The sequence below is a fragment of the Ambystoma mexicanum genome, chromosome 4p (assembly GCF_040938575.1).
Source record: "Ambystoma mexicanum isolate Mex_15411 chromosome 4p, UKY_AmexF1_1, whole genome shotgun sequence".
Taxonomy (NCBI): Eukaryota; Metazoa; Chordata; class Amphibia; order Caudata; family Ambystomatidae; genus Ambystoma; species Ambystoma mexicanum.
Window position 1 is genome coordinate 96,928,563 of NC_090927.1, and position 17,995 is coordinate 96,946,557.

Consider the following 17,995-nt stretch of genomic DNA (forward strand, 5'->3'; position numbering starts at 1 on the left):
CTCTTATTTTTTGCGGGTGTGGATTCTGTGAATTGATCTCCGACTGCATCCAAACTACCAGGAGGACATTCACTATCAATGGCTGGTGGTGGTATAGCTCCGTTGTCAATCACTTCATATTCTTCCCATTGGCACGATGCATCTCCAGTCTCAAGTCCCTGCCAAAAGGTTTGACAAGCAACATCTCTCGTTCGCTTCACTGTCTGTGTAGATTTAGTTCTTACACCCACTCGCAACTAGAGGACAGATTAGAAAAGGGATGTTCAGTTTAAACACAACTTACAGTATTGAACTATTGACAGTGAAAGACAACATAATATAGTGAACAGGACACTAACCTTCTTTTGCTTTCTTTTCTTTGAAACTTTCTTGCCTCGAACTTCAACATCTGGACGCTGTTGCTCCGACTCGTGTGTGCATGTCTCCACTTCCTCTCGCGCTGCAACGACTATATTTTCATGATAAGCACATCCATCACTCACTGAGGCTCCATCGACTCCCTGAAACATAGAACTTTCATTAGTATGTATAATAATATTGAAAACACAAAATGTACTTGGGGACCAATACCCATACGTACATCTCAATAGCAAAACACGAATGAACGCATTGTGTAGAACATTCAAACGACAATAGTTCACGCATTGTTGATCTAGTTAGATTGAACTGTCAAGATCCATACCTCGGGCTCCGCATAGACTTCCATTGATGATATTATTGAAGATGACGCTTCAGCAACTCCCTGAAACACAGTAATTGCATTAGTATGCTTTTCTATTTTGTTAAAAAGAACATAAACTTTGAGCAGGCGTCAACGGCTCATCTAAATAGACCTGCACAAATGATCAGTTGTCTAAAATAAATAATGGATATGTAAATATGATTCGATTTGCTCGATCGTTGGAAGTGTCACCACCCAGAGATCTGCATCAACTACTAGGGGTGATGTTCTTGTAGAAGAAGCTCCGTCATCTCCCTGAAACATAGTACTTGCGTTAATAAAGAAGGAAGTATAGCGGATGTAATCACGTCATATGATTTCGCTTGATCGAACTGTCAGTATCCATACCTCGAAATGCATAAGAACATCAAGGGACGATGTAACTGCGGTGCACACTTCTGCAAGCTGTTGCGCCGACCCGTAACTGCATGCTCCCCCTTCTACTTGGACTAATGCTCCATCGACTCCCTGAAACATAGGACTTTCATTAGTAATGAACACAATATTGAAAAAAGAAGACAAATAGGAGGGCGACGACAGAAGGACATATCAATGGCTAAAAACGAAAGAAACGTACCTCGAGCATCTGAGTGACATCTACGGTTGTCGTCAATGCGTTGGACTCCTCAGCATCTCCCTGAAAGACAGTACTTGCATTATTTTGGATAACAATAATTATAACTGAAAACAAAGACTAGAGGACGAGTACAAGGGTGTACCATTAGGTAAAATAATTACACGATCAATTAAAACTATTGATTTACATGCCTAAAACAAGTCAGTGTCAGAATAGCTAAGTAAGATTACCCGATAGGCGCTTGAAGTGGCTGATGACTGCAATAACGACACGGATGGAGAATCTTCCGCCTTCATATTGAGTGGATACATAAATGGGGAAATTATTGTTAGCTACTGCTACACACTACCGCAAGGCCGAGAACTAGATCCGTAAACTTGACTCACCAGTGGAGGCATGTGGACGAATAGAGTGGGAATAGCGGTTGAGAGCAATTTTCGCCTCGCTCGCGGTGTTTTCTTCTTTATTAGCAATGATGTGGAGTACATGTCTGGGCTAAAGTGCCTGCTGCAGATGCGGTATCGATCACCCCTCTTGTCCGCAAAGACTTCTAGGACTCTACTTTCTAGCTCAGAGGCTGGATATCCGCAATATCGGACCCATCCTCTTATCTGATCTATTGTCTTAGGGAAAACATGCATTATAGTACCTTCAGATTTGTTATGGGTCTTCGAAGGGCAACCGCCAATGGAACAGGCAGGCATTATGGAAAGTTCTGAAAAGTAAAGATCAACAATTCTCTATGAATACCAATGTGTTAAAACAGTAAATGACACATAAAAGGTTCAATGCAAGGTCCGTTTTGGTTCTTGGAACTATACACGTTATTCACATGCGGATAAGTATTTCAATAACTTTCAAAAAATAGAAAAAGTAATTTGACTAAACTCAGAACATGTGACTAGTTCCTTGCATGTACTGTCGTGAACGAAAAGAAAACATGGATGCAATTTGATGACTACTAGCAAATAGATATAAATTAAAAAATTGGACGCAAAATGATTATGGTACATGGACTTACCTTGACGAACAAACAGTTAGATGCAGGGATCAGAGTAGTTTCTTGTCGTAGAACAGGGAGCAGTTCACAGGTTGCAAACTGACGAGTTTGCTCAAAGTGGTCACGGAAGTTCACAGAGACGAAGAGCAGATAACCAGCACCTTCACGGGTTGACTAGCAAAGCGCAAAGAAGTTCTCATTAGAAATATGAGGTGGGTTATAAAGAATTCGAACCAGGGGTGTGTTTGTGAATGAATGACGTGTATATGTCGTGGCATTATGTGGATTGCAGGGGGCCGTCCAGCGTGAGGGGGATGCTTGGCAGGAGACACGGGGTCTGGAGGTAGACATGGGAACAACAAACCCATGCTCTATAGACCACTTTGAAGTGTACATGGTCTTTGGCACCTCTTGGCCTTTATCGCTCCCTGACAGCTCCACTTGCCAGCAGCTCAAGTACCCCGGTGCGAACTGCCTTTGATAGGGCGGGGGGTGGATCGGGGCGGTGGTCGTGCAGACAAGACACAGGAAGACTCGTGAATGGAGACACACTTATGTGGATTGCAGGGGGCCGTCCAGCGTGAGGGGGATGCTTGGCAGGAGACACGGGGTCTGGAGGTAGACATGGGAACAACAAACCCATGCTCTATAGACCACTTTGAAGTGTACATGGTCTTTGGCACCTCTTGGCCTTTATCGCTCCCTGACAGCTCCACTTGCCAGCAGCTCAAGTACCCCGGTGCGAACTGCCTTTGATAGGGCGGGGGGTGGATCGGGGCGGTGGTCGTGCAGACAAGACACAGGAAGACTCGTGAATGGAGACACACTTATGTGGATTGCAGGGGGCCGTCCAGCGTGAGGGGGATGCTTGGCAGGAGACACGGGGTCTGGAGGTAGACATGGGAACAACAAACCCATGCTCTATAGACCACTTTGAAGTGTACATGGTCTTTGGCACCTCTTGGCCTTTATCGCTCCCTGACAGCTCCACTTGCCAGCAGCTCAAGTACCCCGGTGCGAACTGCCTTTGATAGGGCGGGGGGTGGATCGGGGCGGTGGTCGTGCAGACAAGACCCGTTTGCCGCAGGGCCTCACCAAGGAGAGGCCATCTAACTGAATGTAAGAGGATGGCTGCAGGATCTACTACATGGAAGGCAGGGGGGTGAGTTTATAAATACCTCACCCTCCCAGGAGAATATACACTAGATTCATTTAAAAAATCAAAACAACCATTGTTAAAATATATGTTGGGCTTTATTTTAGATTTTAATTAAACATAAATAATAAACATTACACATTGTAAAGTTGAGGTTGCAGCACATCGAGGGAAAATCCGCGGTATTGTCCACTGTCACTGGGGAAATGTTGTCTAATGGCAAGTACCGCACAGGCAGGTATTACTCTCCGAACGCGGTGTCCGAGCCTCCCGTGAAGCCACCAAGTGAAGCAACGATAGGCCACCAGCCTGTACCACCTGTGAAAAAAAAAGATGCAAACTGTATTAAACTGACCAAACTTTCTTATCAATGTCGATTCAGGTAACACATGTCATTTTTCTTAGAAAAAAATTATATCTAGAAAATGCACTATATGGAACCAATTTACATGCGTTCCAATGATATGTAAATGTAATTTTATATGTGGGAGACGACCATGAAATAGTGGTGGCATCACTGACATCACAAACAGAGTATACTTACTCGTTACTCGGATTACGCGGACGAACAGTGCCACGAAGTTCGTGCATAAGCACCATCATCATCCTCAACACTGTCCGTGAGAGGCAGGCTTCCCTGAACTCTGGCAGCTCGGTGATGCATTGCGGACTTTGCTCGCCTTCCTGCTGACTTTGCTCGCTTTCCGAAATGTAGGCCAAGCACCCGGAATTTTCACGGCAGCAGCAGTTCTCCTCCTCAGTTGGCATTAGCTCGCACCGATTGCACGTGCACCAGGTGGAGACGCCGTCCATGCGACATGGTCCAGGCTCTTCATCCGTTGACTGGTCCTCCCAACTGCCGTCCGAATCCCCATCGTTTTCGCGTGCTTGCCTTTCCAGTAGTTCTTCCTCGGTGTACTCGGGCTCGTACATATACGGCATTATTGTGGCCATTGTGCGGTAAAGATAGTAAAATAATTTATAGCGGTGGTACTGGTATCTGTTCACACGGGCTACAAGCGGCGAAGGTAGCTGACCAGAGCACTGAAACGAGTCACAGAATACTCAAAGTAACACAGAGAGAGGAATGGAATCGAAAATCTGCTGCTGTATGTTGTGAAACGGTCTGTTTATACTTATTGGGGAAAGAGGCGTCCTGCCATTTCCATGGCAACACGTCAATAGCTGAGGCGCAGCGATTGTTGACACGAGACGTGCTTGAAATGGGCAGTACGCGTCTGCTGATGTCAGGCTCAGGGGCGGGGGATTTGATTTAGTGCCGCAAAGGCAGGTGAGCCAGGTCGATGCGGCGGAATGATAGGATTATCACAAAATGGAGGCTGATTTCGAGTGCGATAAGGGGCGAAAAGTCGGGTAAGGTCCATAGGAAAGTTTCCTACGATCTACCGATTTATGCTTACAAACACATGGCCGACCCGTAGGGACAATAAAAAAAAAGTCCCGGAACTCTCCTTTAATGCGATTTTGAACACTGTGTTTCTTTTGGTTGTGAAGTCTGACAAACCCCATAGGCATAATATTTTACATTGTGTCACACAGCACCTTCAGTGCAGTGGCACAGGGAAGTCTTTCAGATTTCCCCAAGGTTTAAATACCTTCTCTGGGATAAACTACTGTTTCCAAGAGCAGTAAAGTGAAATTGACTTTACTTACCATTGTAACTTTCTAGACCCAGCACACACTATCTTACAATAGGGTGATGGTGGGGTTACTTAGTATCCACTTTGTCTAGCTTCTCATGTAACATTTTTATGTAACCCTTTCCTCATTGAAAGGCTGGTGGCAGTGGTTTTGTTTTAACTACCATGGTGTGCATTTACCGCGGGCTGCGTTTGCAGCTGCAGTAAAGCACCCAAGGGTGCCATTTTTGTCAAAATGGTCCGGTCTTCTTTTTTTGCCATTTCTTTGTGGAAAGGTCCTTCTTCAGATTTACTCTGCGCGCCAAACCAGGTTTGGTCCCTTTGTTCATTTTGCCTTTGGTGGGATTAACGAGTGAAGCCCGCCTCTCGCTCCAGGGTATCTGGGGTAGGCAGGAAGTGAGGGAGGTGCCCGAAACTCCTTATGCTTAGTCTCCTAGGAGACCCAAATGCACTCTGTAGTGATTGGCCAGCTGACTGACCGGCAAGGACAGCCACCCTGCTGGGTGACTGACAGCTAGGCTGGAATGAATGGGAGAAAACTGAATAAAAGGCGAGTCTGTTGGCTTGGACGGCAGAGTTGACCACTGGACGAAGGAACCGAAGAAGAACTTGAAGAGGACGCCTGCTGCAACTCCTGGACCGTTGGTTTGCTCAGTGAAGCCCTGCTGCAGTGCCAAAACGCCAAGCTCTCATTGCAAGAGAAGCCCCTGCAAGGACGACTTCTCCCCTTGAGTTGGTGGGACCAATCATCTCCAAAGTAAGCCACCTCGACATCCATCTCAGAGCTCGTTGAATTTCCACAGAGTTGCTGCTGGAAACCGTACAGCTAGGGAGAGGAACACCAGATTGTGTACGTTGCTTTTAAGCTGGCCTAGAGCTACAGGAAGATCCTCTGGACTCCCAGAAAGCAGGACTGACCGAGCCTGAGCCCCCTCAACAGAGTGCGGGACCCCAGAAGCAAGGAAAGTCCATCTCGACAGCCAGGAACCGCTGTGTTGCTATTTGCGGTAGACGCGAGAAGTTGAAACACTGAGCAGCCATTGAAAGTGAAGTTTGCTGGTTGCAAGTTTTGACCGTCCCAGTGCAGTGCAGGAGTCCCCAGACGTCCTCCCTCTTGTCCCCACGACTGAGGCCCAGGAACAGCGAGATCTGCAGAGCTGCACAGGAACAGAAGTCATCAGCTGCATCTTTTCTTCATCTTTAAAGGTACTGTAAAAAGTCTGAGAGAACTTACCTCTTACTGTAGAATGCTTGTAATGTCTACAACTCACACATCTAATCAGCTTGTGGCCCTACATTTGATTCTCCTTTTCATCAAAGACTCCTAAGAACTTGTGCAAAGACTTTACCAGAAGTGCTTCATCCTATCCAAGACTTGTGCCCATTGACTTTGGTTTAGCCTATTGAACATGTGCATGCTTACAAATAACTGCTGCTATTGATACAGGCCAAATGAATATTTAAAAAACCATGGCCGCTTACCTGAATGGAAAAATCCACCAGCGAATGGAAGCCCAGATCTCGCTTTGGCCTGTGACCTACGATTAGAAAAGGAAATCCTTTATAACGTTGCAACCTGTGGCGGTCAAATTATGCAAGAAACATGGGGTGTAGTAGACAGTGTATAAAGACACGTGAACCACCTACCCCAATTACCAAAAGACAGATCTGTTTGAAAGAGTTCCCATAATTGTAAATCTAGATAGATCCAAGTGGATAATATCTTGCTTTAAAATACCTTTTGCATTGTAACCCCCAGAATACAGTACTCGCTTCGATACCCAAGACTGATCATAGAACTCTCAATTAGAGGGCATTTGTCAGGGCCATTATTATGAGAATTCTAGGCCATAACATGCTGGATAACGCAGTTTAAAGGCTGGATTATAGAACATTTCTGGATGATAGAGTGATGGTAAATAGAGCAGAAGCTAGGGGGTGATTTCTTATCTGGCTATTAACTCTGTTATCTGACTCACTGCCATCCAGAACACAGGCCTTTTGTTATCTGGTCCAATTGATTTCCTAAGGGGGCTGGATAACAATGTTTACCTTAATACCAACTTTGCAATATATACATTTTTGCAAACTATTTTCTTACTTTATTTCTCCACTCCTTTCAATTAATCTACTTTTTTTTATTTTGAATAACCAGCATTCCTATTTCATCCATCTGTGAGTTTTTATTGTTTGCCTTTGAACTTTGCTCTTTTTTGGGGGGCACCCCCATACCAGCCTACACTCACTCTCTCACTTCACTCCCACCCATATTCTCTTTTGTTTTCCTGATAGTTTTTGGAGGTTGGCATTTGACCAGGAGAGGTTTTTCAGGAGGTCCTCTTGTTATTTCATTGTTGTGCATTTCAGATACATTTTGTAAGACACTGAAAGAGCAAAGAGGTCCAACCTGCAAAATATGTTACACAAAGTCAATTTCACTCTTCCTCCAGGCCTTGCACTCCCAAAGAGTGCTATCTATTAGAAGGAGCGGGATAAACCACAAGAGGGAGACGGGGCAGGGCAAGGGTTGACATGTCTCTGGAGCGGTCCAGATCCGCAGGAGGAACACGCTAGTCTGCAGGAGACTTCCGCATTTACCGCATGAGGGATAAGTGATTTAAGGCATAGTCACAAATGTGCACCCGTGCTGCACACTGCGCCTCTCCAGCTTTTAACCAATTCTTCAGGTGCAATAACGCAAATGCCCGTTGGGAAAAACACCAGCACCCTCAGTAGCAACCACTTTCGGAATAAACAAAGACAATCCCCTTGCCACAAGGGTGCTCTGTAAATACTGGATAAGCCAAACACATGTCTATCTTAGGTGTTTCAACAGCTAGATTGGAAAATGGGTACAAGGCTTTGTCGGGCATTCGATTTGATTAAGTACCCCTAGGGGTGCCATTTCTTGATATTGTAAAGGGTTTTGCTGCAGCTCTGCTCATGTGGTTGAAATGCTCTAGGAACCTGGTCTGGGGAACGAAACTTAGTTATAGAGGCTCTTCCATGGACGAGTGGGCACTCATGGGGACTGAGGCCTAGCTACAAAAGTAGGGCAGCAGAGAAGCTCTGCCCCCTGGCTGCAGTGGTGGAAACAGCATGCACTTTCAACACTCTTGGATCATTAAAAGGCTTCAGGATTTAGAGCTAGACCATCCAGGGATTTGTTTAGCGGCTGCGACCAGTCGCGCGACACCTCTTCAGCCATTGCTCTTATAGATCTGGGCTGAGGTAGTCAGTACACGAATATTGGGCCACTAATTGCTCCTTTCTTCAGCAACAACAATTCCTTTGGTAGCGAGAAGATTTCGGCCATCCCATCTTCAGCCACTGGCCCGTGAATGCTTCTTTTACTGAGTAATGTCCCCGGAAGACGTCGTAGCAGTGTGGCTGTTGCTATGTTCAACATCTACTTTCAGAATTTTGACTCAATGAACGTATGAAGTACAAAAAGCAAACATAGAGTCAGCGACTGAAATCACAACCTTGCTGAATAAGATCACCTGATCTTTAAAGGATCCATCCTTATGATCCACATGACCAATCCTGTTCGTCTGCTTCCTTGAAGAAGTTGCACCGGTGTCTGCACGCGCCTCTTCATTAAGCTGAGCTCCTTTACTGGTCTTCACGTTTTGTGTTGTCTATTGTTGACATGCCTGGACGAGGTGTTAGCCCCCGCAGTCCTCGCTTAGGCACACCCAGAAGCCTTTATGGTTAGTGATGGAGCTTGCCACCAAGACGGGCACCCTGAAGGGTTGGGCTGCTTCACGTGTTCCATGCACTAGATGGTGCTTTACTGGCATGTCAAGTTAGACATATATGGTCAAAGTGAACACATGGGATACATACATGTTACATTGCCTTTAGTAGTGCTCATTTTGATGGTCAGCTTGTTGCTAAGCGCCCATATTGCTTTGTGCACTTCGGAGTCTTTAGTAGGATGCGTAGAGATACTTTGCTGTTCTCTCTGTTAACTGGATGAAACAGAGCCTGTCTTGTCCAGGCTTACCCCCAAACACTTCCAGGCTGTCACAACATGTTGAGACATGCGTGCCTGCCTCGAATGTCCTTGTGTGCAGGTCAATCCGGGAGCAAGTATTTCCCATTTTCCCTCAATCACATCCTGTCCTCTTTCAGCTTCTTGCTTGCGCTCTGTCAGCCAATGTCTATGTCCAGAATGTGGTCACCTGGTGTGTACGATATGATTGGTTATTTATAACACGCTTACTACCCAGAGGTTTGTAAGTGTGGACCCGGGAATGAACCTGTGTTGGTCTGTGTCGTCTGGCTTCCAAGGGGAGCACGTTGCCCCATAGCTATCCCCACGACAGGATTTCCTGAGTTATTGCCTGGGCGTCCATTTCTTTTTCTTTTACTCTAATTCTATACTGTGTCAGTTTCACGTTTTGCCCAAATTATATGTAGCTCTCTCTCTTATTGTGCTGCCCTAGTTCTGCTCTCCGGTGCACTGTGCTTTGCTTCTCTAGGGGCTGTTCTAAGCACTTACTCAATTCCTCCTCCGGTTGTTTTTCACTTTTTTGTCTAACTGTGGGGCACTGCCGCCAAAGGACCACCAGTATAATACATTGTGCAAGGGACAATCCCGATGAGCATTTGGTTTAGGAGGATAGCTTAGGGCTAAAACGCTCGTGTTGGGAAGAAATCGAGATACTGAGCAACACAGGTTCGATCCCCGGGCGCGCTTAGAAAGCGCTGGCCATTAAGCGCGTTATAAATAACCCATTCCAATTTTGAGGGTTGGTCTTGCCGTGCCTGATCATGGAAGGGAATTGGGCTACCATACTTCATATGGGAACAGAATTGGAATATGTGCTTTTGGATATGATATTTTATTTATAGTGCGCCTATACACAGGTGTTTCAAGGTACAGCAAAGCAGGGGAGGGCAACTTGGGGGGACAAGACAACGATCTTACTAGGCCCGGTGACATTGAGATTGCGCAAGTGCAGGGGAGAAGATAGAGGAAAAGTGCTGGGGCAAGGGGAAGAGGGGTAAGTACAGGGCATAGGATAAAACATCAAAAAAGAAGTGAGGCCAGCAAGTGGCAGTGCAGGGGTTAAGTGGAGGCAGCAAGTGTTAGTGCAGGTAGGGGGACTGTAGGGTGTGCGATACAGCCCCAAGTGCAAGGTTGCAAGGAGGCAGTGCAGATGTGCAGCTGGGAGGGCAGGGACCTGGGCCTGTGGTTCAGAGGGTAGCCTGGTAACCAGTGCAGCATCAGACTGGAGATCAGCAGGGGAGAGGGAGAGAGAAGGCAAAAGCAAAGAGGAAAGTCTTGAGGTGCTTCCGGAACCGGTGATGGTCCTGCTCAAGCTTCCGAGAGGCAGGGAGGCTGTTCCAGAGGGAGGTGCCAACCGAAGAGAGAGATGTGCCCCCAGGTCGTTGCTTGGAGAGGCGACTGACCCTGAAGGAGTTGGAGGTGGAGGAGCGAAGAGCTTGAGTAGGAAGATACTTCAGTGTAGCAGCAGGGGGAATCTCCCTATTCTGCTCTGCAACCCATGGTTTGCACAATTTCTATGCACACAGAGCACCTGTTTGCACAGCTGGAGCTGCATAATTTCTGTGGGAGATGTGCACTGCTCCGCGTATGCTTTTATTAATGTTGGAGCCCACACCTCACTCCTGTAAGGTAGGATAGGGGTGATGGTGCTGTGCACAAGCTTTAGCAGGAATTCTGCTGGTGGGGTGAAGCAGGATAGGGGCTCATTAATGGCACTGAATGAAGAGAGGGTTTTTCCTTGAAGTGCTTTTTAGCCAGCTCAAATCTCCCTGATGCACTTATCCTGAGACACAGGTAGGGGTCGTTTCTAACATTCTCATCGTCTGTCCCATTAAGCAATAGTGTGAATGTATTGCTGTTGTTCTTAGTTTTTTTGGTGGAGTACCCTTATTGAGATTTCCCCTTTTCTCAGGGTTTGGGAGTATCTATCACACCTTGTAGGTTGTATGTGGGATTAGCCTCTACCTTGTCTCAGGTTTTTTGTTTGGAAGCTGGCAGATGGAGGTGTTCAAGAACCAGCCTGCTGCTGGTGAGATAGCTCAGTGAATTGAGGGGTGCCTGCTGTGATCGTGTGTGATCTGCAGGCCGCAGGTTCGAATCCTGGGAAGGCCAACTTAGTCTTTCATCCTTCTGAGGACGATAAATGATTTACTACTTGGGTTTGGGTGATAATGGTATGTAAACATGTTCTATGGAATGCGCTATGTGTAACTTATCATTACAATTTATTGAGAGGCCCGCTGAGTTGTGCTTTGCTGTTGATGTAGATTCTTGACCTGGTGACCTAAGAGAAATAATTTCCCATTATCTTAATGTCGAGAAGGAGGTATGGTTTTCTCTAACCAGTGATAAGTGATCCATTCCAGGCTTTTGGCAAACCACCAGGCAACATATTCCTGTGTAGGATGTGGCGGTGGTGGTAAGGTTGGCGTTCCCGCCTATTTCCTGCTTCCGTTGTGGGCACTGCCTGCACAAGCTCTAGCCGTACCTCTGTGCTAGTTTGAAACGGTCACCCATGAGGATAATCCCGGGACTGGCGGGAACCTCTAGAGAGATTGTCGAAGTGCACAGATGCAACGCTGACCTCATTTGAGGGGACTCTAGCTCTTGGGTGACCGGAGGATAGCACAGGGGCAGCATGCTGCTCTTGGAAACAAGAACTGGATCCGCACTTAGAAACCAAACTCAGGTATTAGGCGCATTATAAAAAAACAATCAAATCTTCAACCGCCAAACAGTTCATTTTAAATCAGGGTTTTCTCCTGGACTTTGTTCCCCTTGCAGCACTAAAGCCACAGTTGTGGTCGTTTTTGGTGGACACATTTGCCTAAGAGAATGGTTTTGCATCAACTGTACTCTTATAGATTCATACCCAGAGCTTCAACTGTGTCTTCCCTAACCCTCTATTCAGTTAGCCTTTGCACCCTGCAATGCACCCAAACCCTCTTTCCCCGCCGGGTGTCGTTGCCCTGTGTTTGCGCTGCACAGGTTTTGAAGAGCTGAGCTTCGAAATGTTGTGGCACGTAGGTCTGGGTAAGAAATGCAACTTCTGGAGGCTTGAGGTAATAAGTTAGTATTCGGAAGGGTACCTGGTTACTGCCTTGCTCTGCCCAGGTCGGTACAATAATATCAACAAATGAATGAGCAAGGTCAGGTCGATCTCTGCTGTGGAGTAACCACTGCTACACCCTGAGTGGGTAACCCCTTTTGTGGGTGGTCACAGAATTCTCATGAAACTGTTCTTCTGCACAAAAGGGTTTTATTTTGAAGTGCAGTGGTGTAGTAATACACTGGTATTTTTCAAAAACATAAGACATTCACATTTGATGACATACAAAGTGTAGTACCTAAGTACGAATGATCAAGTAGTCAATATATGAGACATCTACTTGTACAGTGTGTTCATTCTCTATAGGTTTCTTGAGAAGGAAGCTTAGAGAATTCAGTGGAATCATAGACAGGTAGGGGGCCCATAGAGTGGGGGCACAATCAAGAGTTGAACAACAACATATAATACATGTCAACACTACAGTGTTTCGGCCATTTTTCCTGGAGCCTTCATCAGTACAGGAGTGTCTTTACGAGTGGAGGGTCCTATGTTGTCGAATCCGAGGAGCTTAGTGGCTCAGATTAAGAGGGGGAATGATGCAGTCGTCTTCTTGTCAACAGGTGTGGTCACGTCACACTGCTGCTTCAACGATCTTGGCAGCTGAATGCACTGGCAATAGGCGTGACCGCGCCTGTTGACAAGATGACGACTGCATCCTAAAGAAGTGATTCATTCCACCTCTTAATCTGAGCCACTAAGCTCCTCAGATTCGACCACATAGGACCCTCCACTCGTAAAGACACTCCTGTCCTGTTGAAGGCCTACACCATTAGAGCTCACCTAGCTCCATGCAAAATGGCCGAAACACTGTCGTATTGACATGTATTATATGTTGTTGTTCAACTCTTGATTGTGCCCACACTCTATGGGCCCCCTACCTGTCTATGATTCCACTGAATTCTCTAAGCTTCCTTCCCAAGGAACCTATAGAGAATGAACAAACTGTACAAGTAGATGTCTCAAATATTGACTATTGATCATTCGTACTTAGGTACTACACTTTGTATGTCCTCAAATGTGAATGTCCTATGTTTTTGAAAAATACCAGTGTATTACTACACCACTGCACTTCAAAATAAAACCCTTTTGTGCAGAAGAACAGTTTCATGAGAATTCTGTGACCACCCACACAAGGGGTTACCCACTCAGGGTGTAGCAGTGGTTACTCCACAGCAGAGATCGACCTGAGCTTGCTCATTCGTTTGTTGATATGATGGCTTGAGGTAATAAGACTTGCAGTTTTTGCTGTCATTTCAGGATTTCAGGAACATAAACGCTGCACTGCCAGCAATGGCGCCAGTCCTAAGGATTCGAGGCACTGAGTCTCATGCCTGCGTGGTGGCCAGCGGTGACCTGATCTTCCGTTATCTCTTCTACAAATCAATTATTTTTCTACAAGTTCAGGTTTTAAGACTTAGCCTAATAATTTCTCAACAAGAGTAATTTCTGGGGCAGTATTCACGGCTAGGTGTACCCGGCACATCATGCGCAAATCTAGCTCTTGCTCTTCCTCTGTCTCACTCTATGTATCGGTCTCTCTGTCTGTCTGTCTCGCTCTCTCTCTCTCTGTCTTTGTGAGCAAGAATCGTGCTTTCTGGTACACGTTAACAAGTATGTGCCGACAGCAGTGTGACCAGAGATGAACAGAGATATCTTGCAGGAGTCATTACGAGGTTTGCCGGTAAGGCAAAAACGATGCCGGTATTTTAATACCGGCATCGTTTACCGTCCGTTGCATTCTGACCCACAAACCCGGTACTAGCGGCACCCTAAATAACAATGCTGCTTATGGCGGCATAGGCGTGTACACATGCCCCTTCAGGGAGCAAATACCGGCATGCCGGTAATAGGGGGAAATTCCAACCTACGCAGAAATGCAAATACCGGCATAGCGAAGCCGGTAATCACGGGCTGCACGATGCCGGCCATACAGGCATCACGGACCACCCGCAAACAGCAATCAGGATACAAGGCAGCTGCCACAGGTGCACACAATCCCCACAGGTGGAGTCAATGGAGGCTGAGCCAGTATAAACTGAGCACACCCACACACCAAACCTCCCCCACAGGTGGAGGCAATGTAGACTGGCCCAGTACAAAAGGAGCACACCTACACACCACACCCCTTCCTACACCAAAATGCTACCACTAGCTGTTGCAATCATGGCGCTGGAGGACATGCCTATACTGCTACAAATACAGCAACAACAGCAACAATAACTACAGCAGCAACAAAAGGGAGCACAGAGGAGACGCAGGAGGAGAAGGAGGGTGAGACAGGCCAAGCAATTACCACCAGCGCAGGCAGCAGTGCCTCGTAGGCAACCACCAATTCCTCGCACCAGACCCAGCCCTTTCAACCTAACCCCTGAGCAGATCCACACCCTGTACCGGTTGGACCATGACACCATCACCACCATAGTGGAAATGATACATAACGACATTGGCAGCCTCATTGAAATACACACTGCCATCCCCCCGCTACTAAAGGTGGTGTCTGTGCTACACTTCCTGGCCACAGGCACCTACCAACGCACAGTCGGGCAGCTGCATGGCATTTCACAGCCATTATTTTCACGCATGTTGAACCAAGTGCTGGATGCCCTCCTGAAGCATGCAAGCAGCCACATATCCCTACCACGGACTGCCCAGGAGATATCCGACACCAAAGTAGGCTTCCATGCACTGGCAGGCATGCCCAATTGTGTCGGTGCACTCGACTGCACCTATGTGGAATTGGTAATCCCCCATGACAAAGAGGCGGTGTACCGCAATCGCAAGCAATACCACTCCATCAATGTGCAAATGGTATTTGACTCCAGAAACATCATCACACATTGATGTGCCCGATTTCCTGGATCAACTCATGATGCCATGGTACTGCGTAATTCCACGCTACCCCATCACATGGAGCGACATGGCGGACCACGTGCCTGGCTGCTTGGTGAGTTGCACAACCGTCCCATGGCAGTGCTTCGGGGTACTGATGTGTGGGGATGTATAAGGGGGGAATATTGCACCTGGGTGGGAATAGCCAGTGATTGGAGAATGCATGCAGAGCCAAACACTCCTGACCTGTACCAGTCAAACGGTACATGACACATCTCTGGGCCACATATCACAAATAATGCATGTCGATGAGAACAAGTAAGAGGCACAACCAGGCCACCATGGTGATGGCAAGCAATGCATGAATGAACAGGATGGCAAGTGTGGCAATGTGGTCAGTGTGACCATGCATGGTAAATAATGAACAGCATGAATTGGACGCTAAACATTGTTGCACTACCACAGCATATCTGCCTCAGCATGCATGATTACACCCTGCATCATCTATAGAACACCATCCAGACTACCACACCTCATGACAGTATAGATTGCATCTAGATAATAATTTTTCATGCTTACAGGGACATGAGCATGGCCACACCAAATAGCTGCCGCCATGACTGTGCTCCATGAAGGTGGCAGTTCAGAGTGACACACACCTATTTGTATCTGCTTGCAGGTGATGGAGGATATCCCTTGAGGCCGTGGCTACTCACCCCTGTGCGGAACCCGCAGAAGAGCCATGAGGAGGAGTACAATTGTGTGCACACCCGTACCCGTGTTGTGATTGAGCAGACCGTTGGCCTGTTGAAGGGGCGGTTCCGCTGCCTCAGCAGGTCTGGTGGGGCACTCCTATATAGGCCTGAGAAGGTGGCAAAGATCACCATGGCTTGTGTCATGCTGCACAACATGTGCGTCCGGAGAAATGTACCACTGCCACCTGACATTGACATGCATGGCCCGGGTGAGGATGATGAGGATGGAGACGGAGGTGAAGTAGCCCCCCTGCCAGTACGTGATGCACGGGATGGCCATGCTGTACGCCAAGCACTAATTCACGAATACTTCTGAAACACAGGAACTATGAAAGACATGTGTCAGTCAGACACTGGGCCAATGTGGACATGCACACAGGGAATGTTGGGAGTTGGGCACTGAACACCGTACCACATTAAATGGATGCACACAAAAATAATAAGGTCCAGCCATGGATTTTTCTTATCACAACGTGTGTATTATTTACAACAGCAAAAATGTGCCCACTCCCCCCTTCCAGACCCCCTCAACAAACTCCCAGACCCCCCAACAAACTCCCAGACCCCCAACAAACTCCCAGACCCCCCAAAAAACACCAACACCCCCAATAGACTCCACAAGATGCACGCCTTCACCCCTAACCTTGTGTCCCACTACCATTGTCCCCCCACACTACTTCCGGGACTTCTTCCTGTCCAAAGGCGGCATTTCAGTGTGCCTTGCACTCCTACGTTTGTGGCGCACTGGGCTGGTGGGGACAGATGAAGCTGGTGTGGAGGTAGTAGGTGATTCGCTGGCAGGTTCCACACCTCATGCAAGCCGTGACCACTGCATATGAAGCAGCATTGAGGTCAGCACCTGTGTCACCGCCCCCAGGCAGTCCCTAATTAGCCGAGCCGATTCATTGACAGCGACTGTGTTTGCTTCGATGGCCGCTGTGGTCCCAGAAATTGCTGTGGCAATACCCCGCCTGGTTTCCTTCCCGTCCGCTATGTACTGGCAGAATAGGTCTAACATGGCCTCCTGTTGGGCCTCCACCATCGACAATCGTGTCTCCAGGGGTCTGGAGGGGGCTGGAGTGGTGGGTTGTACAGTCACGTGGATGGCATTTTCGGGACTGAACTCCTCAGAGGTGGGTAGGTCACAGTCACGGAGGCAGGGATCAGTTTCACTGCAGGTGGGTGACTACAGGTGTTGGGGCGAGGGGGTTAGGCACGGGGCTCGGGGTGGCCGGGCATGTCACCTCGGTGTCCACCTCAGGCTCCACACTGGCATCAAGTTCTTCCCCAGTGGAGGCGGGTGCTTCCGGGGACTCCCCTTGAACAGGTGTGGGTGTGGCCTGCTTGTCTCCAGCAGAGGTGGTGGTGGTGGTTGCCCTCTTAGGGTGTGAGGTGGATGCCCTTGCAGTTGTCTCCTGGGTTGCTTCTTCCTCATCAGTGCCTGGGGGGGTAGAAGAGATGCAGGGCATCAGTGATGGTGTGACATGGCAGCGGCGGTGCTGTTCATTATTCATTTGATCATGCTTTCATGTCTCACAGGTGTGTCACGCAGGGTATTCAGAGGGGGCATGTTAGCATTCACTGCATGGCAGGTGGCATGCCGTTGATTTTGGGTTTGTGTGATGTATCACATGGGCAAGCTCCAGGTTTGTTGGCTGTGTGTTGGTTAAGGGGTTGGCACTCAGCATGCATTTCAGTGTGGCAGCGTTTGGCCCACCATCTGTATTTGGGTATGGTCATGTGGGTGTTGGGACATGCATTGCCTTGCCTACACTCTCTACCACTTCACTTGTGCTACGTCATGGTCTCCCCTACAGGGATCTGCAGGGTCACTCACCTCCTTCTGCGGTTGATGCTGCATCCATCTCCATCTCACATAATCCCTCGATGGACTCAGGACTGATGAATCTGCTGGCTGTCTCCTCCCAGGGCATCAATTTGGCAGGTGGGTGGGCATCCCCGCCTGTGGCCATGGCCTCCCTCCGATTGGTGGCCAGGATATTGCGAACCCTCAACCGGAGGTCATCCCACCGCTTCCTGCAGTCCCTCACACTGCGCGGGGTGGTACCTACGGCTGATACCTTACGGGCTACCTCCTGCCAGATTTGCCTCTTTTGTTGCTGCACCTCCCGCTTCTTGTTGTGGGATTGTATTGTGTCTGCATGTGCA

The 17,995-nt window shown here is 47.8% G+C and overlaps 1 protein-coding gene across 1 annotated transcript in view; it reads right to left on the reverse strand.

Annotated features, from left to right (window-relative positions):
- The window catches only part of LOC138453026 (tyrosine-protein kinase-like), a 370,904-nt gene that overhangs the window by 48,280 nt on the left and 304,629 nt on the right, over positions 1-17,995 (reverse strand). Inside the window, exon 6 of the mRNA XM_069605443.1 lies at positions 6,598-6,653. Coding sequence (XP_069461544.1) covers positions 6,598-6,653 — 56 coding nt within the window. The remainder of the gene's footprint in view (positions 1-6,597; positions 6,654-17,995) is intronic.